Source organism: Microcaecilia unicolor, chromosome 14 (genome assembly GCF_901765095.1).
Source record: "Microcaecilia unicolor chromosome 14, aMicUni1.1, whole genome shotgun sequence".
Classification (NCBI taxonomy): domain Eukaryota; kingdom Metazoa; phylum Chordata; class Amphibia; order Gymnophiona; family Siphonopidae; genus Microcaecilia; species Microcaecilia unicolor.
Window position 1 is genome coordinate 34,195,510 of NC_044044.1, and position 25,804 is coordinate 34,221,313.

Sequence of the window (25,804 nt, forward strand, 5' to 3'; positions counted from 1 at the left end):
ACAACTGACGTACAACCTCTGAAGCCAGGAGGTTCCTACATGAGAATGATTTCATTGACCTAAGATTAAGATCCTACTCTCTCCTCTCCATCCCTGGGCTCAGGGTCACAACACCCCACTCTCTCCCTCCTGTGATTCACAACTTGCCTAGAGTTTAGCTGATCATCTATTTATCTAATCTAAGACTTCTCTGGGCCATATTCCCAAAAGGGTCCAAGGCGGTCAACAATAAGAAAAGTTTACTATACAATGATTACAGCAATCAAAATCAGTAGAGTCACAAATTAAAACAGTTACAATCTAGAATCAAACGTTATCTAACCAATTTATATAATCAATCATCACTCAGTTTAGTAGAGCTCTCCGAAAAGACAGAGGAATAATCCAACTTTAACGCAATAGGAAGAGATCGCCAAACATTAGCTGCCTGATAAGGAATTTTTTTCTTAGAGATAAGACAACGAACTGGGGACAATAAGAGAGTATTGTTATTTTTTAATTTCCGAGTAAGCTGAGCAGAAAAGCAATAAAGGAGAATCGTATAATAGTACAGATGACAAACCATGTAATGACTTCAAAACAAGGCAGGATACTTTGAAAATAATCCAAGCCTTCACCGGCGACCGGTACAGATCTAACAACAATGGGTGACCCTGTCAAACTTATTATGACAACAGATCATCTTGGCAGTTGTGTTCTGTAAAAGCAGCCCCTGCTATTCTAGTACAGAGACCCCCCCCCCCCACAGCTCTGTCAATGCCCCTCACTCCTGCCCTGCAGCCCCCTCTGCTATTCCAGCACTGAGACCTTCATAAACTCTTTTAGTTGAGGCTCTTTTCTTGGATTCACAGATTTTGAGGTCGATGCAGAAAAGCCACATGGTACAGCCGTGCGCGGATAGCTGAGAGCGCGGCTTCTACTGCAAGCTAAAAACGGCACCATAGCGAAAAGTAATTTTATGCAAATGATTTGTGCCCAGAACTTGCGCGCTGATTAGAGGAAGACTGGTTGGCACGCATGGATTCTTGTGCACGGCTGAAGAAATGAATTTCTGCGGCTGTGTGTCGTGCGGATAAATAACAGCCTCGCAACACTTTCTTGCGCATAAAATAGAATAATAGCGGCAGATGCACTCTGTCACTTTCATTTTTCTTCAGACCTGCGCTAATTATTGCTGTTAACTCCCACATGTGTTTTTAAGCTACAGATGGTATACTGGCTGGAAAAACAAAATGAGACATTTCAATTGCAAAAAGGGCAAAACTTTCTCTCGTTACACTGACATCAAAAGCCACCATTTCCAGATTCCTTCAGAAGAAACGATTCAACTGGGAGCATCCTTTTTTCTTAAATTTCCATGCAAATGTTTAGTTAAACTACCAATCTGAAAAATTTGTATTTTATGACCTTTCCCAACTCGAGTAATTTATTACTACTACTAAACATTTCTAGAGCGCTACTAGGGTTACGCAGCGCTGTACAAATCAACAAAGAAGGACGGTCCCTGCTCAGAGGAGCTTACAATCTAAAGGACGAAATGTCAAGTTGATCCAGTCTAGATTTCTTGAGTAGAGGTGTAGTGGTTAGGTGCTGAAGGCGACATTGAAGAGATGGGCTTTGAGCAAGGATTTGAAGATGGGCAGGGAGGGGGTCTGGCGTATGGGCTCAGGGAGTTTGTTCCACGCATGGGGTGAGGCGAGGCAGAAAGGGCGGAGCCTGGAGTTGGCGGTGGTGGAGAAGGGTACTGAAAGGAGGGAATTGTCTTGAGAGCGGAGGCAACGGGTGGGAACGTAAGGGGAGATGAGGGTAGAGAGGTAGGGAGGGGCTGCAGATCGAGTGCATTTGTAGGTTAGTAGGAGAAGCTTGAACTGTATGTGGTACAAGAAGAAGGGCAGTTGGAATAATATCTTCCAACTAGCAATGATGCTTGATATTGAAATACAGAGTCCAATGCACATCCGTCTAATCTTTTCTATTATATTTTGCTTATTTAATCTTCAACAATATTGAAATTTTGAACTCCTTTATGTAGACTTATATTGGTTTGATAAATATTTAATATAGATGGTAAAAATTTTCCTTTGATATTTGTAATCTCTATCAACCAATTTTCTTAAACAAGTATATACTTGTAATGTAATTGAAAATTAATAAATAAAATAAAAAAAGCCACCATTTCCTCCTGAGCATTGCTGCAGAAGATTTCATGGGCTCATTTACCATCCATTTGAATGCAGTCTGCAGCCGTGTCGCCCGCGCAGGGCAACACCCGAACTCAACCCCTGTCTGCAATCGTCAACCTGTGATAATCATGCACTTAGGCTCATGGTACCTTTCTGAACCATCCTCTGGGTTGCAGAATAGATATATTCAGATGTCACATGATTGGGTGGGGGGGGGGGGGGGCAGAGAATGGTGTCATAGTTCATAGAGAAAAAAAAAAAGGAGGTAAAAACCCTCACGAAAGCGTGAGATATAAAACAAAAAAAGTGAGGAAAAAACCAAGTTAGGATAGCAAAAGACGCTTTATTGTATAAAAACGACCCAACACAGCTGTGTTTTGGCCCTAAGACCTACCTCAGGGGTCTTGAACAATCTAAAAATGATCTAGTGTATGAACATACACTGATGAAAATTTGCTTAAACGCAAACTTGTTTGATCTCCTCTCCTAGTTACCAACTGAATACACGTTATTTTAGAAGAGAGAGGAGGCTTTTTTGTGGCAACGCTATTTCAAATCGGTTGGTAACTGAACATATGTTATTCTAGAAGAGAGGAGAGTTTGCATTTAAGCAAATTTTCATCAGTGTATGTCATAATTCATAGCTCAGCTTTATTTCAAATACTCATCATATCTAAGCAGGTTACAATTTAATAAAAGATGGGGAGAAAATAAGGGGAAATACAAGGGGGTGGCCTAGGTCACAGTTTGTAATCAAACATACAAAAAGGGGGGGAGGGAATAAATATTACTTCCAGCCTTAGAGAAGACGCAAGACACAAAGGAGAGGGGATGAGGTCCAGTCAGAAGCAATAAGTACATAAGTAATGCCACACTGGGAAAGACCAAGGGTCCATCGAGCCCAGCATCCTGTCCACGACAGCGGCCAATCCAGGCCAAGGGCACCTGGCAAGCTTCCCAAACGTACAAACAATGATAGACTTCCACTAGGGTCTTTGAGCCTCCTTCTATTATCTGCCCCAGGTACTGTTTATAGAGTCTTCCAGGTGTTTGATTTGGCATGTGGTAGTGAAAGTGGGCGGAACAGCTGGCAATGCTTTGTACAATCAACTAATAGTGCCTGAGGGAAGAGGGTAGATCTCTGGAATACACCTCCTCCCTCCTGGGGTAAACGGGGTTATAAAATAAGAGAGACTCAGGCACAGGAAGATTCTGTTCTGCTGAAACCTGCAGCTCTCTCTCAGGGTCTACATAACAAGGAGGTGAGTCTGATGCTGGGGGAGCAGGAAACCAAAGTCCCCGGGGTGTGGGGGGGGGGGGAGAGATTTCTGTACTGGGGTGAGGGGTAAGAGACACAGAGAGTCTACACATAAACCAGAAATCTCTTCCTAAATGGGGGTCTTAGGCTGGAGCTGATACAATAATGGGGGGAGGGGGGGATCATCCATGTGTGTACTGTGTGAGAAAACACACACAGTACAAGTTCTCATCCAAGTCTCTCTTTCTCCATCTGTATCAATTCTTTGCCTCTCTTCCTTCCAACTCTTATGCTTTGCTCTTTTCCCCTTCACCTTTCCACATCCTTGCATTCTACCCCTGCTGCACCCCTCTCTCCTTCTTAAATTCCTCCTCTAAACACCATTTCTGTTGTCCAGCCTGAAACACTACTACTACTGTTAATAATTTCTATAGCACTACTAGACGTATGCATTGATGTACACATTATATATAGGTACTTCTTCCGTCCCTGAGGGTTAAGCAACTTGCTCCAAGGTCCATAGGAGGTGCAGTGGGAATTAAACCCACTGCACTGATCATTAGGCTACTCCTCCACTCCTCTTGTCATTGACTCATCCTATAGGGATCACCTCAGCTGCCTCCATCTCTCTGCTCTTCCAAAAAAAAAAAATATATATATATATATTTCCACCATTCATGTATTGTAAGCCACATTGAGCCTGCAAAGAGGTGGGAAAATGTGGGATACAAATGCAAAATACATATATATATATATAGTAACCAGGTACCTCTAGGTGCAGCCAAGGATAGAACAATCTCCTTCAGCCACAGTCCACCAGCAACTTCAATTTTAAGGCTTTTATTTCAGGCAGGTTTCTAGTAGACCTGATACACGGTTCCAACAGCAGCATTCACCTTTAATCTTAAGCACATGTAAACCACCTGAAAGTGTGTGGCAAATAATCCCCTTTTAAGCAGTAAGCTACTAGCACCTACCAGAATTCAATACAGACTCACAGTCAGCTTCAGTCTTGGCTCTTTATCCAGTGCACAATAAACAGTAGTTCAATTCCAAAGGTAATCAGTTCATCATCCCAGTTCAATCACAAAGCAGCCTTTACCTTCAGGAGGTTTCAATACTTTAGGGACTTCCTCACACCCAAGGGATTTCAGCCTGCTTCAGTACTTTAGGGACCTCTCTTGCCTAAGGATTTTCAGCCAGCAACTGCCTCTCTCCTCCTGAATTGAACTCCTGAGACTCCTTCCCACCTGCCTAATCAATCCCCCCTGGCTTCTGCTCTCACTACCAATCATTCTCCTTCCATTAGCTTCCACCAGACCCATACCAGCTGAGTTAAGCTTTAGACTAATGATGAGCTCCTGCACACAGGGTTTCCTAACTCTCTTTCCCCCTAGTGGCAGCCAATCTACACATCCTGCTAGCTTACACCCTTGTCTTCCCCCTATTGCAGCTAGGAGTCCAGTCCGGGTTCTTCATCTCACCCCCTGGCTCCTTGCCTGCAATGCCTTCTGGGACTTGTATTTCAAACTGACACTGCCCTAACCCAACTATCCTGGATGTGACTTTATCACAATATATTAACACGCCTCCTTTCCATCCTCCCTCCCCTTCTCTCTCAGCCACAGACCTGATACCTCCCTCATTTATATAAATCTGGGAGTTCTCAGAAGGTACTAGTGGATGAATACATCCTCTTTTAATCCTGAGGGTTGTTGCAAGAGAGAAGTAGGAAGGATGTCTACCATGGTAGCTACATCACTATGTCTAGCTTTCGAAGGCAGAACCTTCTTCCCTATGCCAGGACTGAGCAAAAGATGATAACATCATGATATATAAGGGTAGTGTATCTAGATATTCAGAAAACTTTTCACAAAGTCCCTCATAAGAGACTCCTGAGAAAATTAAAAAGCCATGGGATAGGTAGTAATGTTGAGTTTGGACTGGGAACTGCTTAAAAGAGAGAAAACAGAGGGTAGGGTTAAATGGCCATTCTTCTCAATGCAGGAGGGTGAATAGTGGACACAGAGATCAGTACTGTGACCAGTGCTATGTAATATATTTATATTAAATAGAAATCAGAACAAATGAGGTGATTAAATTTGCAGATGACTCAAAACTATTCAAATTTGTCAAAATGCATGCAGATTGTGAAAAATTGCAGGACGACCTTAGGAAATTGGAAGACTGGTCATCCAAATAGCAGATGAAATTTAATGTAGACAAATGCAAAGTGATGCAGATTGAGAAGAGTCATCCAAATCATGGTTACCTGATGCTACTATTACTATAGTGCAACTAGACATACACAGTGCTATACATGAAGGTAGTTTCTCTGTCTGCTCACAATCTAAGTTCATAGGGTCCTCTGGGTGGAGGAGTGGCCTAGTGGTTAGGGTGGTGGACTTTGCTTCTGAGGAACTGAGTTTGATTCCCGGCACAGGCAGCTCCTTGTGTCTCTGGGCAAGTCACTTAACTCTCCATTGCCTGCCGCATTGAGCCTGCCATGAGTGGGGAAAAGCGCAGGGTACAAATGTAACAAAAAAATATATATGCTGAAATCTTCTGTCCAGTGTGCCGTGGTGGCCAAAAAAAAAAAAAAAAAGCAAACAGGATGCTAGGGATGGTAAAAAGACAGAGAGTACGATGATGCCTCTGTATTGCTCCATGGTGCCACCTCACCTTGAGTATTGTATGCATTTCTGGTCATCATATCTTAAAAAAGATACAGCAGAAGTAGAAAAGGTTCAAAAAAGAGCGACCAAAATGATAGATGGGATGGAATTGCTCTCGTATGAGGAAAGGCTAAAGACTTAGAAAACAGATGGCTGAGGGGGGATATGGTTGAGGTCTACAAAACCCTGAGTGGAGTAGAACAGGTCAACGTGAATTGATTGTTTATTCTTTCAAAAAGTACAAAGACTTCTAAAACAAATAGGAGAAAATATTTTTTCACTCAGTCTACAGTTAAGCTCTTGCACTTGTTGCCAGAGAATGTGATAAAAGCAGTTAATGTAGCTGGGTTTAAAAAACATTTGGACAAGTTCCTGGAAGAAAAGTCCAAAATCTGCTATTAAGATAGCCATGGGGTAAGTCTGTACTTCTCTCTGTGATTGGTAGCATGGAACCTTGCCAGGTACTTGCAACTTGGATTGACCAGTATTGGAAGTAGGATACTGGGCTGGATCGATCATCAGTTTCACCCAGTATGTTCTTATGAAATATTTCCAATGACAGTCGCTAGGGAAAAGTAGGGACTGGGTGGAGGGTGAGAAATAGGGAAACAGTGGAAAGGGAAGGGAGTGAAGAAAGCCAAACTTACCTAGAATGCTTTGTGTCCAGTGACTGCCCTAAGTCCTGGGGTAATGCTGTATCTTCCAGTAACTAGTTCATCACCTTCAAGCAGGTTGTAGCTCAAAGAAATCTACACAAGACCTTAACTCAAACTAGACTAATCCTGACACCATAAGCCTCTGCTGCTTTCTCCCTCCTCCCTCACAACCACCCATAGACCTCCATACCTTCCTCCTTTCCTTACAGCTTTTTCCTATATCCCCTCCCCCTTACATCCACCAATGGGCTTCTTCTCTCTCCTTCATTCCTCTCCTTCCCATGAGTCTCCTCACCCTCAAATGAGCCTCCTCTCATACACACTCTCCTTTCTCCAGACTCACCCTCTGTCTGTGCCCTTCAACTGTTCCTCACACCCACCCGATGGGTCTTCTCTCCCTTTTCTAACACATCCACCATTCCTTCCTTCCTCCCTTCTTTGACATCTACTCATGAGCCGCCTCTCCTTTACGAGACACAGAGAAATGCTAGGTTAGATGCAGTTAATCAGTTCTGCAATGATTTATTTGTGCACCTTTGGGTGTCACTGTTTATCTCAAAATATTTCCATTGCTTCTGAAAACATGGAGCAGAATGGAATGGGCACTTAACACTTTCTTATATCTGCACAGGTCTGTCACAGAAGAAGAGCCCCTCACCATAAAAAAAAATGAATGAAATCATTCTGTTTGAGCTTCCCAACTTCCAAGGCCATAGTCATCGATTCACTGCTAATGTTGAAGATGTCAAGAAAACAGATTTTGGGAGAAAGTTGGGCTCTGCCAAAGTGAGTGGGAATCCATGGCTAGTCTATACGGGTGCTTATATGACAGATTTTAACAGGGCCCTGGAGGAAGGGGAGTACGCTGACCTAACGGCACTCAAAATCATTGGCCTCCGCCTCATCCAAGATGACCTGCAGAACCCATGCATTCTGGTCTTTGAGCATAGTCATTTTACAGGAAGGAGCATCGAAATCACCAAAGAAACCAATCTATGTGATGTAGAGTTCAATGACAAGACCTCTTCTACCTATGTCAAGAGAGGAGCCTGGCTCTTGTATGACAGCCTTGACAAGAAAGGAAGGTGCCTTTTGGCAAGGGCTGGAGAGTGTATAATCAACTGTGAAGCTAACAAATTGAATGATAAGTTGAAGCTTGTTGTGCCTCTGAAGCAAGGAAGTTTCTATGTGAGAACAATCTCATTGCCCTGAGCTCAGGGTAACTGCTCTCCGCACTCTCTCCTCTCCTCTCCTCTCCAGAGCTAAGGGTTACTGCTCCCCTCCCTCCAGGGGCTCAAGATTACAGCTTCCCCCCACACTTTCTCCTCTCACTCCTGTGGTTCAGGGTTTCAGCTGCCTCACCCACACATCTCCCTCACTCTCTGGGATCAGAAGATTAAAGACGATTCTTTCATCTCCCTCAGTCTCTGGGATCAGAAGATTAACGACGATTGTTTCATCTCCCTCACTCTCTGGGATCAGAAGATTAACGACGATTGTTTCATCTCCCTCACTCTCTGGGATCAGAAGATTAAAGACGATTCTTTCATCTCCCTCACCCTCTGGGATCAGAAGATTAATGACGATTGTTTCATCTCCCTCACTCTCTGGGATCAGAAGATTAACGACGATTGTTTCATCTCCCTCACTCTCTGGGATCAGAAGATTAAAGACGATTCTTTCATCTCCCTCAGTCTCTGGGATCAGAAGATTAAAGATGATTTTTCTCTTTTCTTGATGTTGATTCTGTGCTGATAAGAAATAAAGATGATTGAGATCACTTAATCTTAGTTTTATTTTTTACAGTATTGTAAAATCTCTAGAAAACAGATTCTTAGTGTGGGTGGTCAGTAAAAGTCAGGAGGGACTACACTGAAAATCTTGGATGATCTTTCATACTGATGGGGTTTAATGAGTAGGTCAGAGGTCAGATTGCTCTTTTACTGTGGTCCCCAAATGACTGATATATGAATCCAATTCAAATCCTGTTTGCCACTGAGAAAATTCACAGAGCACTGGGTGTTCATGAAATATTCATAACACTCAACCCAATGTCCAGACTGGGTCAGAACATAAAATCTCTAAATACCCAGACACTGACCTTCACCCCACAAAGGTCATTAAAGGGTCACATGAGCAGGTCTGGGCCAGCGTTCCAAAGTGCCTCACATACCTCAGAGCTAGTATTTTAAAGTCAGTACACTCCTAGACTGTAACCATGACCCCCCCCCCTCCCAGAGTGCCTCCCCCCTCCCTCCGCAGGAGACGTGAAAGTCCTGAAGGCAGATACCAATGGGCAGACAAGATGGACCTGGGGTGCTGTTCTGCAATATTTACTACTCTATAATCCGACTCCTTACAAATGCCCCTTAAACGTGGGGCTGAATTTCAGCTGCAAATGTGGTTGTGAATTTAGTCTGTGTGCAACCAACTACCCTCAGGAGTTTTAATACATGATCAGAGTAACAAACAATCTAATAAATAAAGATGCCAAAATGTCCACATGGGAAAAGGTGGGAAGTTGATGGACCTGCTGTGGGACATTTCTTTGTTAAGCTTCCAAGGTGAGTCAATATCCCTCACTCTACTGCACCAGCTTGGGGTCTTATGAGGCATCAAGTTTAGAAGTTTGATCTGAGTTCCGACGAGGTCTGGATTGAAAAATCACAGGCTTATCTCACGTCTTGTATAGGCAGATGACAGCTCATCCATCATCATCCGTGATGCAATCCAGTAATACCTTTTATACTATGCAATCTAAGGCAGCTCCCTCGAATATAGGCCTGTCACTAGGTGGGGCGAGCAAGGCTTGGGGTAACTACCCTGGACCCTACACTATGGGAAGACGTGCTGCAATCCTCTCCTCCCTGAAACATCTGGCTGGCAAGCAGAGGCGATGCAAGAGTATCGGCACTTTAGACACATCTTCAGTTGTAACTCTCTATTACCCTTCAGATTCCCACAAAAGATTATAATAACTAAACAGTATCATCAGTCCCTGAATGACCCCCGTAAAAACACACACTTGGGTACCATATCATACTTTTAAATATTAAACAGTTAAAACACAGGTTGATGATTCTCTGTCTAGCAGGCAGGATCTATTTTGCTTTAATTGCAACTTCTCATTACTGCCGCTAGTGAAGCCAGCCCCGATGGCAAGAGGAAAGCAGCTTGTGACTTGCAGCTGTCTCCCTCTGCAGGTTTCAGTGTGAAGTGCGAATGCTCAGGGCTAGCGGGCCCTGCAAAAGAGACCCAACTCCAGGTCAAAGGCCACAGCGGAGGTGACCGGTCTCCGTTATTAGCGGAACAAAACTGCACATAAGCACCGACATACTGGGAAAAGACCAAGGGTCCATCAAGCCAAGCATCCTGTCTCCGACAGCGGCCAATCCAGGCTTCAAGAACCCGGCAACCCCACCCCCCCCCCCCCCCCCCCCCAAAAAAAAAAAAAAAAATTAATAATGCTCAATGGACTTTTCCTTCAGGAATCTGTCCAAACCCCCCTTAAACTCCGTAAGGCCAGCCGCTGCCACCACATTCTCTGGCAACGAGTTCCAGAGTCCAACTACATGCTGAGTAAAGAAAAACTCTCTCCTATTTGTTTTAAATCTACCATATTCTAGCTTCATCTTGTGTCCCCTGGTTTTGTTGTTGTTTGAAAATATAAACAAACACTTCACATCTGCCCACTCTACTCGGCTCATTATCTTGTAGACTTCTATCATATCACCCCTCAACCACCTTTTCTCCAAGCTGAAGAGCCCTAACCTTCTCAGCCTTTCCTCATAGGGAAGTCGTACCATCCCTTTTATCATTTTCGTCACCCTTCTCTACACCTTCTTCAATTACTTTATATCTTTTTTAGACCAGGTTGTGCTGTTAATTCAAAACCCCAGGATGCCCCCCCCCCCGGGCCCCAACTAAAGTGCCATCAGTACTGAACACTTCTGGGAGGTTGGAGGGTCTTTGTATAAAGTGGTACAAATCTTTGTTTTATCATTAGAATTAAAACCTGGACAGCTGATACTTGACCTCGATCCAGGAGTCTGACTACATACAAAATATTAAATCTTTACACAATATAATTTGATGCCTTTGGTACAAAGAGCAGGGACCAATCTGGAAAGATGGGGGGGGGGGGGGGTCTTTCATCCATAGAATTGTTGAGGAGGATTAAAGTAATAAATGTGATGATTCTCGCTGCACTTTTGCACACCTCCCATTATATTCGCCCCCTCCCCCCAAATTATGGGATTTGGAGCTGGTTTGTGGGCTTGAAAAGGACCTCATAAAAAGCAGGGACTGTAGAATGCTGGGGGATAGGATGCACCAAATTTAAAGCTGTACATTAGAGCTTGGTGACAGAAAAGGCAAAGTTGGGTTCACCTGGTAACATAGTAAATGATGGCAGATAAAGACTTCCACAGTCCAGCTAGATAAACGCATAACATATGATAGGATTCGATATAACACAGGCGTAATTGATCATGCTCTGGCCCTGCTATTTTTGGGGCACAGACCATAGAAATCTGCCCAGCAGAGGTCTTCCTCCCCAGCTTCCGGAGTTGGCACTGAAACCCATCCAGCTGTGTCTAGCCATGACTGAAGCACAGACCGGCTTTATTTTCCAATTACTGGAGTTGCTGTCTGAGCAGCATTACGTTTTGTTTTGCTTCCACTCTTCTTCCATATAGGAATCCTTTGCATTTTTGAATTCTGTTACCGTTTCTGACTCTACCACCTCCCACAGGAAGGCATTCAAGGCATCCGCCACCCTCTCCTGACGTTACTCCAACCTCACTTCCAGTCCTTTCATTCTACTGCTTATCTGGCTCTGGAAAAGGTTTGTTCAGATTAGACCTAAGCGGTTTACAGTTTCATTTTACAGGTACTGGGTCTGTCCCTAGTGGGGTCACAATCTAAGTAGTACATTGTACTACAGTTGTCCCTGGGGCAATGGAGGGTTAAGTGCCTCACCCAGCAGCAACGGGAATCAAACCCAGTTGCCCCCTACACTAACCATTAGGCTACTCCTATGCGATAAATGGTGGTTTCCGCACTAGAACAGCGGCAGACAGCTTTGATAGGGTTAATGGTACAGTAGGCATTATTTATTGGCATTTATTACTCACCTCGATGAAGAGATTCACTCTAGGCGATGTACAGCAATTTTGTTAAACAACATAACAATAGGAAAATTGACCAACTATAAAAAGACAATAAATGAGAAACTTGCGAACAGCAAATGAAAACCTAGTAATAGGACCACCATGAAAACAGGATCAAAAATATACACATTTAACAGCACAGAAATTCAAATAACATCTAATAAGCACATATTAGAAGATTCAAACAGCACAGAAACGACGATGCTTTTCTCTAAATACAGCTTACCCCGTCAGGATCCAAAATGTGCAAAGGTAGCAAAAAAAAAAATCACATTCTTGCTGATTTTGTGATTCAAATATGTCAACACTAGCAATCTGAATATGTAGAATTCACTCCTTCCCCAGGGTTAGACAGAGTTTTGCTTCCTCATTCTTTTGTGGGAAGTCTTTGATTTTCTCTCTCTGCTCTTTGGGAAATGTGCAGCTCCTGTCTCTTTGGTTTTTGCACAGTACAGGAAGAAATGCATTTCTGCTTTTAACCTGGGTTCAGGGCCCCACAGATTTTGCTTCTCCACCTGCTGTTTCTCCAGGATTAGACACAGTTTTTCCTTCTCATTCTTTGCTATTAAAGTCTTTGATTTTCTCTCTCTCTCTGCTCTTTGGGAAATGTGCAGCTTTTCTCTCTTTGGTTTTTGCACAGTACAGGAAGAAATGCATTTCTGCTTCTAGCCTGGGTTCAAGATGCCCCAGATTTTGCTGCTCCAGCTGCCGTTTCTCCTCCTTCCCCAGGGTTAGACAGTTTTTCCTGCTCATTCTTTCTGGGGGTTCTTTCATTTTCTCTCTCTGCTCTTTGGGAAATGTGCATCTCTTCTCTCTTTGCATTTTGCACAGTCAAGGAAGAAATGCATTTCTGCTTCGAACCTGGGTTCAGGGCCCCACAGATTTTGCTTCTCCGGGATTAGACACAGTTTTTCCTGCTCATTCTTTGTTATTGAAGTCTTTGATTTTCTCTCTCTCAGCTCTTTGGGAAATGTGCAGCTCTTCGCTTGGGTTTTTGCACAGTACAGAAGGAAATTAATTTCTGTTGCGTTAGAACTAGGACTGGAGGAAGCGGGGGATGGACAAATATTCACAGTCTGTCAACTCTGGGGCTAGATTTAACTAAAATAAATTAGGACATTAGTGTGTTCCAACACCATTAATATACAATATTTATTTAGTAGGGTTTCTTTACCACCTTTTTGAAGAAATTCACCCAAGCTGTATAGCAAATTGCATAAAATGGTTCCTGCAACAATAGCACAGTGATACTCGGGCTGGACAAAGTGGTGTGGTGGCTGTGTTAGTTCACTTAAGAACATAAGTGTTGCCATAGTGGGACAGACCAAAGGTCCAGAAAGCCCAGCATCCTGTTTCCAACAGTGGCCAATTCAGGTCACCTGGATTGGCCACTGTTGGAAGCAGAATGCTGGGCTTGATGGACCTTTGGTCTGTCCCAGTGTGGCAATGCTTATGTACTTAAATACATGGCAGAAACCCAAAGAGTAGCAACATTCCATGTAGAACCCCAAAGAGCAGCAAGATTCTAGAATTCTAAAGAACAACAAGATTCCATGCAGAATTTCAAAGTGCAGCAACAGTCCATATAGAACCCAAAAGAATAGCAAGATTCTAGAATTCTAAAGAATAACAAGATTCCATGCAGAATTTCAAAGTGTAGCAACATTCCATTTAGAACCTCAAAGAGTAGCAAGATTCTAGAATTCTAAAGAATAACGAGATTCCATGCAGAATTTCAAAGTGTAGCAACATTCCATGTAGAAACCCAAAAGAGTAGCAAAATTCCATTCAGAATCCCAAGTACATAAGTGTTGCATACTGGGAGAGACCAAAGGTCCATCAAGCCCAGCATCCTGTTTCCAACAGTGGCAATCTAGGTCACAAATACCTGGCAGAAACCCAAAGTGTAGCAACATTCCATGTAGAACTCCAAAGAGTAGGAAGATTCTAGAATTCTAAAGATTAACAAGATTCCATGCAGAATTTCAAAGAGCAGCAAGATTCTAGAATTCTAAAGAATAACAAGATTCCATGCAGAATTTCAAAGTGTAGCAACATTCCATGTAGAAACCCAAAAGAGTAGCAAAATTCCATTCAGAATCCCAAGTACATAAGTGTTGCGTACTGGGAGAGACCAAAGGTCCATCAAGCCCAGCATCCTGTTTCCAACAGTGGCCAATCTAGGTCACAAATACCTGGCAGAAACCCAAAGTGTAGCAATATTCCATGTAGAACCCCAAAGAGTAGGAAGATTCTAGAATTCTAAAGAACAACAAGATTCCATGCAGAATTTCAAAGAGCAGCAACATTCCATATAGAACCCCAAAGAGCAGCAAGATTCCATTCAGAACCCCAAGTACATAAGTGTTGCGTACTGGGAGAGACCAAAGGTCCATCAAGCCCAGCATCCTGTTTCCAACAGTGGCCAATCCAGGTCACAAATACCTGGCAAGATCCCAGAAAATAGATTTTATGTTGCTTATCCTAGAAAGACAAAAAAGATAGTAGAGGATTCCTAGGAGTCAAACTATGTTGTACCGTGTGAATTTCTAATCACAGACTCTACCCCCGCCCTACCAATGCTCGAATAACTCAATCTTTACATACTTTTGCTTATCGCATTGCATAAATAAATATAAAGGCTATGTATCACTTATCTTATTGAAACCGGTGTGCTCACAAACCCCAACTTAAGTGCCTGTGTGTTTTGACAGTATCCTAGAAAGAAGCAGTGAATGTAGTGAAGTACAAGTTAATAAAATTTTTTAAAAACCCAAAATATAATAATGTGACAGGATTTTTTAAAGTTTTTAAGTACTATAACACTCTCTCCTCCCTCTGAGCAAATCGATATGACTCATGCCAATAGTCTGCTGGGAGAGGAGTCGGGGGGGGGGGGAGGGGGTGATCGGAGAGGGACTGGCAGTAGGGGTTCAGGGCTTACAGCGAATTAGAAAGACAGACCTTCCTTCAGTCCTTTCATAACCTTTCCAATATGTCCGATCATTTAATTTCAAGCCTTTTACGCTCCTGGACTTCTTTAAAGTTCCCTTCGAGTAGCCTGATAAGGTCACAGAAAGGTATTTCCCATCAGAGGTGTCACCGTGCTCCGCTCTGTGGTACAGCGAAGTTACTTACCTGTAACTGGAGTTCCCCCGTGGACAGCAGACTGCCTGTGGCTGACACATCCCTGCTCATCCTAGGAAACCTGACCTTATGCCTCGATGAACTGAGTGTTACCATTAACATCCGGCCTATCTCCCATCAATCTCTGCCTCGGCACAAGTTCATTACAATATCAGAGCTAGATAATTCTTTATTTCATTTTTCTGTATTTCATTCATTATGGCTATAAAATGGTTTTTACTAAAGATAAAAATGCAAGACTTCTGTATATTCACACTTGCAAATTAGCCAATACATATATACAAGTATTTTACAATTTTTAACATATTCAACCAAAGCATAATTAAACAGATATAGGACAGACAGAATAAAGACTTTTACAATTATAAAACTGGAAAGCAAAATTATACTGAAAACCTTAGAAATGTCCTTGTGATAGCACCTCCTACTGGTACGAGAGACTCACTTTTTCTCTGTACTCTCTATCCTGGGGACTCCTCTGCCCCTGCACTGTCAGTGACCCCCAGCCTGGTGAGAGCACCTTCTGCCCTAAGTATATCACCCCTCGGCTTTAAGACTTGGCAGAGAGACAGCCTCGCGTTAGCATGGCACAGAGACAGTCACGTTTGCACAAGCACCATATTTCTCTGTAAATAAAAACATTGGGGGGGGGGGGGGGAGTGTCGGTCAAAATACAGATCATGAAGTTAAAGAATCCTACGACTCACAAAGGCCTCATCACATCAGGGCTTCAGCTCTCCCTTCACTACTCACCTCCCCCAGAACAAAAATGAGGAAGACTCTTGTTCCCACCCTTAAGGAGAGGAGGCAGCAACCTCAAAGGGGTTTCACTTAACCCTTCATTCAAGAGCACACTCCTTCCTCCCTCACTTGCTGTTCCTGCTCCTATACTCCCCCTCCCCCATCATATGCCATAGAAACATTGGCCGGTGGGGGAGGGTTGTTCTCTACCCTTCCCTCTCTGACTAAAACACAGGAGACAGTGCGGGCTGATGATCACCTTAGACCCAAATGAGAAGCAGTAAAGACGTCATAAGTGGCCCCTACAACCCCCGCCTCCTAACTGCCGACAGAGTGCGGGGGGGGGAAGAGACCCAGGTGCTAAGTGGGAAAATTATAAGGTTTTAAAGTGTACTGTTCAATTATTACATAAATCAGAAAACTATTAATTAACCCTTCCTTGCAGAAAGAGGAAGTGATCAGAGAATGTGTCTTGCCGCACTCAGGCTTCTACAGCAAAAGCTGCAATGCACAGTAGGAGCCACCAGAGGTCACCCACGTCCCACCATGAGCAGAACAGCGAGGCATCCGCAACAGAAACAGCCCAGGGCCCCAACACAGGAGAAGACAAGTGCCTTTAGCCCACACAGGTCTACTCGAAGCGTTCTAGCCCTCTAGTGGGCAGGGAGAGCTGGACTGCTCATGGCTGTCTCTCTGCCAAGGTGCTGCACTCGCAGGGGACAGAGGCTGGGAGTCACTGCTGGAGGCCGAAGGCGTTGAGGAGCGTTGGAAGATCTCGCGCATCAGCCGCCGTGTACAGCTCGCTCTGGCCCAGCATTGACAGAGCCATGCGCAGGGTGCTCCAGATATTCTCCGAGGTGGCCCCGTGCTCCCCCCACGGGCCTCGGCTCTTGCGCTGCATGTTCAGAGCCTCCAGAAAATGTTCAATTGCTTCCCTATCGAGACAGAGAGAAGAATCAGTGAGAGCAGGAGAAGGAAGGGGAACAAGGGGAGAGACAGCCAGAGTGGATAAAATCGGGGTGGATCGTCATTGCTTGCCTGGAACTGGTGTTCTCCATGGGGAGAAGGACAGGTATCATCGATGGCCCCTAAAGACAGACGTATCCTCGATCTGAACTAAATGGTTTGTGTTCTACCAAATACCTAAGGATGCTACAGCTGCACCTGGTTCAGGAAGGACCCCGCCCTTGTGCGTTCTGCAGATGGAGGAGCAATGAACCCACAGTGCTCCAACCGTTGGTTGAGGAAATGCTAGTGGCTAGTAGATTCCTTCTCTTACTAGTCTCTGCAGCGAAGGGCTGGCTGTTTGCTCTTGCTTTGGGGGGGGGGGGGGGGGGGGGGGAAGAAGACTATGCCTGAAAAGAGCTCAAGGATAAGGTTTAAGCAAGCTGCGGACAATCAGACGTGAAGGGGTGCTGCAGTGAAAATCCCCATTTCAAATGTAAATTCTAAATGCTGAGATATCTGGGAAAGAATGTAGCCGAGAACACTTAGGGTTAAAATAGTTGCCAAACTATTCCAAATTTCTGCCCCTCCCCCGGAGTCTCTTCAGGTTGCTTCTGTCCTAGGCGCCATCAGAGTGCCTGACCTTCCCGCGTGTCCACTGAGAAAGGAGGGCAGGGGAAGGTCTGAGAACAGCGCAGGAGAGGAATTAGGACAAGCTCTTCCCTTTCTACAGGGATTTAAGACTCCCATCCCTAGAGGTAGGGAGGGAGTTTAATACCATATTAGAAAACCCGAGACATTCCCTCCCCAGAGAGACAGCACTACCTGTGAGCTCCCAGGTTGATACAGCTGATTCCCAGATTGTAGCGGGAGCGGATGTAGCCCGGTTGCAGTTCCAGGGCTCGGCGGTAAGCCTCCACCGCTTCCTCACTCCTGTTCCCATTGGCTAGTGTGGCACCCAACTTATTCCAGAGCAGATAATCCTAGAAGAAAACAGCGGTCAGCCTGGGTCTCTGTAATTCCTATAAATGCCAGATGCCTCACTGTGTTAACTTCAGCAAGGAGTCACTCAGAGCCGTGACACCTGCAAATCCGGTTCCCGATCCCACCGCTGCCACCATCTCTCGCTGTGTGACCTTAAGCATAGTCACTCAGAACTGGGACACCTGCAGACCCAACTCCCAATCCCACCTCTGCCACCATCTCTCGCTGTGTGACCTTCAGCATAGCCACTCAGATCTGGGACACCTGCAGTGCAGACCCAACTCCCACTAACTCTGTGTGACTTATGACCACTCTGTGCGATTCTGTGGTAAATTTAAACTCACAGCTCCCTATCCCACCAACTCTCAGTCTAAGTTAACATGTCTGGACTTGGATGGGAGGGTGAAGCACTTACATCGGGCCTGGCAGTGAGAGCTGCCTGGAAGCAATCTATAGCCTTCTCATATTCTCCACTGAGATTGAATAAGACACCAAGGCCGCACTGTACATCCGGGTCAATGGTGGCTGGATTGATGTGCACAGCTTGGAGGAAGAGTTCCTTCACATCCATGAAGAGAGAGCTGCGAGACAGACATACATATATGAGAGAGACACACACACACACAGTCTGTGAGGGACAGGGTAAGGGGTATCTACTCACTCTGCCAGTAAGGAACCAAATGCCTTCTTCTGGGGTGCGGAGTCGGCAGCAGCTGCCTCCTTCATCAGATGGGAATATGTGGGGTTGTATTGAAGCCAATCCTGCAGTGTTTCACACGCCTGTTTCTGGAGCGACTCATTAGTGAAGCTGACAGCCAGAGCCATCAGAACGGTGAGGTTGTCTGGCTTCAGTTCTAGACAGCTGCTCAGAGAGAGAGAGAGAGAGAGAGAGAGAGAGAGAGAGAGAGAGAGAGAGAGAGAGAGATGGATGGGCAGTGTCCTCAGAACAGAAGCAGAATCCGGGCACAGGCTATGTGGACCAGAACCCAGGAACTGTCTCTGGATTTTCATAAGCAAACCCAGTATCCTGTTTCAATCCAGGTCACAAGTACCTGGCAGAATCCCAGAACAGAAACTGAATTTACTACTACTAATCATTTTTATAGCGCTACTAGACATACGCAGCGCTGTACACTGAACGCATAAAAGAGACAGGCCCTGTTCAACAGAGCTTACAATCTCATCTAAGCAAATCAATCTAATGCTACTTATCCTAGAAATGAAACAGTGGATTTTCCCCAAGTCTACCTTAATAATGGCTTATGGACTTTTGGTTTTAGGAAAAGTATCCAAACCTTTTTTAAACCCTGTTAAGCTAACTGCTTTTATCAGTCTCTGGCAACGAATTCCATTACACGTTCAGTGAAGAAATATTTTGTTTTAAATTTACTACTTTGTCGTTTCATCGCGTCCCCCTAGTCCTAATATTTTTGGAAAGAGTAAAACAAGCGGTTCAGCTCTACCCGTTCCACTCCACTTTCTAATTCTTTCCTTCAACCACTTGATGTCACTTTGGTGTCAGGCTAAGAAAGAGGAGGGCGCAAATGAGGTCACAAGTGAACAACGCAGGGTTAGTTTTTATCACTACTTACCGTCGCAACGCACTGATGGCCAGAAGTTCCTGTTCATTTTCTGCCTGCGTTGTACCCAAGTACTGCCAGGCCTGCCAGAGAGAACACGGGTTACCCTCATGCCGCTCTCTCCAGCTCCGCCCCTCCCTTCCACTCTTCCCCACCACGTTCTCACCTCCATATGCTTCGGCTTCTGCTGTACTGCAGCTTCAAAAAGCAGCACCGCATTGGGTAAATCCCCTTCCTCTAGCCGCTTCAGACCCTCCTCGAATGCCTGTGGATGATCCCTCATGGGATTCTCCTCCTCAAACTTATACCCCTGATATCAATGAGGAGAGAACAGATTGTAAACCACACAACCCACATCCAGCACAGGCTGTACAAAACCTTCACCTGAAACATCCACTATCACTCTCAGGACAGTGCAGGAAAGGGGACTTACTGCCGATACCTCATGCTCCTAACACAGCCGTTTATCCACCATCAGTTCATCAGCTGATATGAATACGATACCTTATCATAGGAAGCGGCCGTCAGATCATCGTAATCAGAGAGCCAGGGGTGAACCTCGGCATCACGCTTCGCCATCTCTTCCCACTCTGCCTGTAGCTTATCCCAGAAATCCACGTCCGACTGTAGAAAAAAACAACGGATCACATCTAAAGGCATAACCATCTGTCCCCAGAGATTTCCCTTTCTTGAGGATGTTATGGGGTGTCCCAGCCCTCTTGTATGTATCCCTTTCTGTATCTCTCAGCCCCTCCGTAAAAGGATATTACAGGCCGTCTGTCCTGTTCCAGCCCCTGCCTTCTCCCCCAATGTCTATTCCCTTTCGGTACTTCTCAAACTGTCCCCACCCCCCATCACTAGAATGTTGCAGAAGGGTTCTTCCTCTGTCCTAGTCTCCCAGATATTTTGCCCCGGACATAGTTCAGTGAAAACGATGATTTTACCTCCACCGCAGCCTTGGCATTCTCAAAATCAGAATCCATTGTCGCACTGCCTGAACCTGTTAACTCATCCACCCAAACTTCTGAGGAGCTCTGATGCAACGAACATAGAGAAAACCAAAAATCACACAGTGAACCAAAGTCAGGTGTCCCTGTGTCTCTCCCCCAACCTCCCAAAGGGAGCAGGTTCTCAGTTCGATGTTCACATGCAGGGAAGAGAAAGAGAGAGAGCAGAAGGAAGGGGCGAGAGCGAGAAGAGGATGCCCACCTGTTGCTGCAGGAATTCTTCTGCCCATGTCTCCGCCTGCTGTGGCTCTCCGACATTCACCGTCACCTTGTCATCCTCGATGGAGACCTGTCCGTCTTCAATCTGCCGCACGAACCTCATAAACTGAGAGACGGTCAGTCAGAGAGGAGTTAAAAGAGAAAGAGACAGCGTAAGAAACAGCTTTTCAGCTATCAGACCAAGGTCAGACAGAAAGAGGGGCGGGAGGGGAAGTACAGGAACTGTTGAGTTTGGAGGGGAGGAGAGAGACGCCCCCTGTTCTCACCTCTGACTTTGATAGTTTGGGGTCCTCTACCTTGGACAGAAAGTCAGAGGCTGTTTTCTTCAGCTCATTCGCAGGCTGGTATTCCTCATTCCTGTGAGGGGAAAAAAAGGAGGGAGGGATTTTAAAAAGTATTTCTTCATTCCTCCTCCTACGTATGATACAGCCACACTGCTGACTAGAGGCCTCTCCTCCTTCATGACAGAGACCACCCAACCTCCACAAGGCACCAAGACACACATTCACCATTACAAGATCATCATCTCTGGAAGAACAAACCAGACAAACATCCTCCTCCCTGTCCCTCACTCACCATCTCTCCGCTCGCTCTTCCTCGGGGTCCCCCAACCACAGCTTCTCCTGTGACTGCTCCAAGTACTCCTGTGCCCACTGTGCCGGAGAAACCATCGCAGGGTCTGAGTGCAGGATGAGACACATGTGGTTACTCCCGGAAACTATCAGTACTAACCAGCCACTGTCCCCAAACCTCTCCACTCCCAGCCCACGACCCTCAGTCTCCTCTCTTACAGCACAGAGATGTGCTGCACGTGATAAACACCGATTACTCAGGGGTGCTGCTGTGCTCACTGACATCAGACGACCCGTGTAGGCTTCATGCTGATACATCTCACAGGCAGCAAAAGAATTCAGGGGTTCTGCTGTGCTGATTGACATCAGACAGCTCAGACAGGCTTCACACTGAAACGCATCACAGGCGGCACAAGAATTCAGGGGTGCTGCTGTGCTGATTGCTGATTGACATCAGTCTGGGCACAGATGAAGTTTAATTACAGTACAGTCAGCTGAACAGCACAGTCCCATCAAAGCCCTGTGAACGAATTTTAACAGAAGGGGTTGTGTAGCCGTGAGAACAGGTGCAGACCTTTAAGTCCACAGCACTATGAAATTAAATGACTGTGCATAAACGTAAGGAGAGCCAGGAATAAGAACAGCAAGGTAGCGAAAAAGATATGGCAGACTTTGCTGCATCTCTCACCGGTAACCTCAGCAATGAACTCCTTCGACCAATCAGCTTCAGTGTAATCCTGGGCAACGTCTGTGGCCCCCTCCACTTCAAGAAACTCCTGAGCCCACGTCTCTGACAGCGCAAGGTCAGCAATCCCAGGAGCTATGAGGAGAGAGCAGAGGGTCAGCGATCTAGGGGATGGAGAGGATGTGTATGATCTCAGGGTAGGGGGTCAGTATGTTTTTTCCCCCCATCTCTCTGCACCTGAATCCAGTGTCGCCCCAGTCTCCCTCCTGCCTTTTCCTTCCTTCACCCTCACCTCGTTGCGGTGCCTGCCGGAAGCTGGACTGCTCTATCTCCTGCATTTCTGCCAGCAGGTCATCCATCCTGAAGGTCTGTGGCGCACGTCCCTGGAGATGGACGTTCTGATCCTGCAAGAACTCTGCCACCAGCTGAGGACAGACAGACAGACAGACTTGGCAGCACACTTTTGAGCAGGCTGCGAGACTTCCCCAAGCCCAGAACCAGGAAAAGAGCAGACACATAATCATCCTCCCTTATACCCTCCCTTATGAGGCAAGCAATGATACAGATCAAAGAGAAGCCCCTCCCCCCCAGAGTGATGGTTTTGGGGGGGGGGGGGGGGGGGAGAGAACAAGAGACATCCGTTACCTCATCTTCAGAGGCGGCTCCCAGGGGCTTTGACACCTGACGTGTGGAGAGAAAGAGAAAGAATTGTTGCCCCCTACCATGGACTCATTCTATCAAACAACCCAAACTCTGTCTCCCCCCCCCCCCCCCCCCCCCCCACACACTGCCCCTAAACACCTGCAGATAAGGTGAAAGAGCTTGAGAAAACCCAGGTCATCTCAGCACCTAGATACTCACCACCTCAGCCAGGGCCCCCAGGGGCCACACCGGCTGTTGGATACCCTCCTGTCTGAGTGCCTTGTCCTGGGTGAAGTGACTGGTGAGTTTCATCAGCGGGTTTGACCCGCCACACTCTGCCTCCACCAAGTCGCGCATCGCCATGGCGACCAAGAGTCGCATGAAGGGGGAGCGCCGGCCCCTTCCTCAGCCCTGCCAAGAAAAATGGGAAAGGGGTTGGAAGGGCAAAGAATCACAGGTTGTCCATTACACAGATCTTATATCACTAGAAAAACAAAAGAGGAGAAACAGTCTTATTCCCATAAGCAGTACCCAAGGGGGGGGGGGGGGCAAAAGGGGAAACGCTCTTATCCCAAGAACAGTTCCTAAGGGGGGGAGGGGGAACGTTCTTATCCCAAGAACTGTTCCTATGGGGGGGGGAGGGGAAACGCTCTTATCCGAAGAACAGCTCCTGGGGGGGGGGGGGGGGGGGAAGAGGTAAAACACTTATCTCAAGAACAGTTCCTAAGGGGGGGAGGGGAAACGCTCTTATCCGAAGTTCCTGAGGGGGGGGGGAGAGGGGAAACGCTCTTATCCGAAGAACAGCTCCTGGGGGGGGGGGGGGGAAGAGGTAAAACACTTATCTCAAGAACAGTTCCTAGGGGGGGGGGGGGGAGAGGGGAAACACTCTTATCCCAAGAACAGTAACTGAGGGAGGGGGGACAGGGCAACACTTATCACAGGAACAGTTCCTGGGCGGGGGGGGGGGGGGGAATTCTTATCCCAAGAACAGTTCCTGAGGGGAGGGGGAGAGGGGAAACACTCTTATCCCATGAACAGTTCCTGAGGGAGGGGGGGCAGGGGATACACTTATCACAGGAACAGTACCTGGTGGAGGAAGTACTCTGATACTTGGTTCATTGGGGGGGGGGGGGGCAGAGCTCTTGTTTTTAGCCAATATATGGGAAGCCTGGCTGGAAGAAAGTGCAGAACAGGGAAAGTAAAACCTTTTGCACGGTGGGAGTAGAAATGACATTTGTACAAAGTTTGTGCCACCACCGCGGACCCCGCTGGGCCCTTTAAGAATGCAAAATCGCCCCAACCAGACAAACATTTCACCCCCCCCGGGAAGTGTGTGTGGGGGGTGGGGGGGGGGGGGGGAGGCAGCTGAATCAGGCTCCAGCAAGATCCGGTGCTCGGACCAGGTCAGAGACTGCGCAGGGCAGGATCAGGGTATCAGTAGCCACACAGGAATGGGGTATCGGGGTGACGATTTGCATGCATAAGAAGGGGGGGGGGAGGAGAAGACCCTCCCCCCGCAAAAAAAGCTCAACTCACCTCCTCCTGCACCTCCTTCTCTGCACAAGAGGAAGAGGCTGAACCAGCACAGCAGCTGCAAGAAATGCAACCCGGGAACGGAAGGAGAGGGGGGGAGAGAGAGAGACGCCCCCCACCTCCCTCAAGAGCCGTAACACATGCAAAAGAGACCCCCCACCACCCCCGGGAGATCAGAATCCACGTCACCTCCTCCAACACATGCAAAAGAGACACCCGGGAGGTCAGAGCTCCCGCAAGAGCCGCAGCACCCGGGGAGGTTAGATAAAACAGGAGCAGGGTGACGTCAACAAATTGAAGCCACTTAGGGCAATCTCCGTTTCCCCTTCCCCGCGCGCGCAGCCGTCATCGCCGTACACTCAAATATAAAGCCAGCGAACCATCCACGTTGTCCCTTCTTCATTGTGTAACTGTCTCACTTGTATTTCCAAACATGTTGGCTTGTGTAGCATACGAATATACACAGAGGAAGTATAATAACGGAATAACTTTTCATAGGCAGAGTAGTAGTTTGTTATAAATTGTAATCAGTGTGTCATTTGCTGGCCTCCCACTTAGTCACCTCTCCCCTCTCCAGTGGGTTCAAAACTCTGCTGCCCGTCTCATCTTCCGCCAGGGTCGCTTTACTCATACTACCCCTCTCCTCAAGACGCTTCACTGGCTCCCTATCCGTTTTCAGCATCCTGTTCAAACTTCTTCTACTAACCTATAAATGTACTCACTCTGCTGCTCCCCAGTATCTCTCCACACTTGTCCTTCCCTACACCCCTTCCCGTGCACTCCGCTCCATGGATAAATCCTTCTTATCTGTTCCCTTCTCCACTACTGCCAACTCCAGACTTCGCGCCTTCTGTCTCGCTGCACGCTGAATACCTGATATAAACTTCCTGAGCCCCTACGTCTTGCCCCATCCTTGGCCTTTAAATCCTTTAAATCGAAACTGAAAGCCCACCTCTTTAACATTGCTTTTGACTCGTAACCACTTGTAACCACTCGCCTCCACCTACCCTCCTCTCTTCCTTCCCGTTCACATTAATTGATTTGATTATTTTTTGTCTATTAGATTGTAAGCGCTTTGAGCAGGGACTGTCTTTCTTCTATGTTTGTGCAGCGCTGCGTATGCTTTGTAGCACTATAGAAATGCTAAATAGTAGTAGTCATTTGGAAGGGGGTGCTGGTTATAAGGACACCCTAGCATGTGCTATATTCGTGCAGACATTTTTTTTTCTCCTGCTAAAAGGCCACTAAAACAGACAAAATGTTATGAGAATCAGGTGCTCAACATTCAGAGTTTCTATTTATGACATTTATATACCACATTAAACATGAATTAGGTTGAAACCTGGGAGCATTAAAAAAAATTTCCCCTGTGCCTAAATCAAAAGAAAAAGATGGCATATGGGAACTTGCTTACTTTGCTTTGTGGATTGCAGTGGTATACTATAAAAATGCACTTGCCTTTTTTTTTAATTGCTGCTATTTCACAGAGAGGTATTGAATAATGAGGGAGGGGCTTCCTTCATGCAGACTTCTGTTCAGCCTCAGTCTTGTGCCAACATTGTCTAGTTCACCACACTATTAGACACCAAGTTCATACAAAAAGTGAATTATGTTCAGTGGAAAATAAATCTGTTGGCTCAGGCTGCCTTCTATGTAAATATCCCATCACTGTTTCACTATTGCTACCACATATTACGGGCATTTGCTTTAAACTTTGATTGTTTTAATTTGTTTATCCAGACCTTACATGCACATGGTTGTGCTTTTTAAAACCAAAGGTGAATCCTAAGGGTGGTTGAACAATTA

The 25,804-nt window shown here is 46.0% G+C and overlaps 1 protein-coding gene and 1 long non-coding RNA gene across 2 annotated transcripts; one reads left to right on the top strand and one right to left on the bottom strand.

Annotated features, from left to right (window-relative positions):
• The first annotated feature begins 3,365 nt into the window (after positions 1-3,365).
• Positions 3,366-8,557, top strand: LOC115457839. The gene is made up of 2 exons (XR_003940005.1): positions 3,366-3,445; positions 7,404-8,557. It is a non-coding gene; the product is annotated as an uncharacterized LOC115457839 (long non-coding RNA).
• A 6,369-nt stretch (positions 8,558-14,926) lies between these two features.
• PEX5 (peroxisomal biogenesis factor 5) lies at positions 14,927-24,211 on the bottom strand. The gene is made up of 16 exons (XM_030187086.1): positions 24,002-24,211; positions 22,685-22,876; positions 22,469-22,504; positions 22,116-22,248; positions 21,827-21,958; positions 21,143-21,245; positions 20,833-20,923; positions 20,550-20,672; positions 20,285-20,374; positions 19,845-19,964; positions 19,507-19,650; positions 19,353-19,423; positions 18,422-18,622; positions 18,176-18,341; positions 17,602-17,759; positions 14,927-16,766 (listed from the first exon to the last, which is right to left on the bottom strand). The coding sequence occupies exons 2-16, from the start codon at positions 22,844-22,846 to the stop codon at positions 16,565-16,567; spliced, it is 1,932 nt and encodes a 643-aa protein (XP_030042946.1). The 5' UTR covers positions 22,847-22,876; positions 24,002-24,211; the 3' UTR covers positions 14,927-16,564.
• Positions 24,212-25,804: the final 1,593 nt, after the last annotated feature.

Coding starts and splice junctions, on each gene's coding strand:
- PEX5 (XM_030187086.1), bottom strand. CDS start 22,846: ATGCGACTCTTGGTCGCCATGGCGATGCGCGACTTGGTGGAGGCAGAG. Junction 20,375..20,549: donor AAGAATTCCTGCAGCAACAG/GTGGGCATCCTC, acceptor TCGTTGCATCAG/AGCTCCTCAGAAGTTTGGGT. Junction 16,767..17,601: donor ATCAACCTGGGAGCTCACAG/GTAGTGCTGTCT, acceptor CTGTCTCGATAG/GGAAGCAATTGAACATTTTC.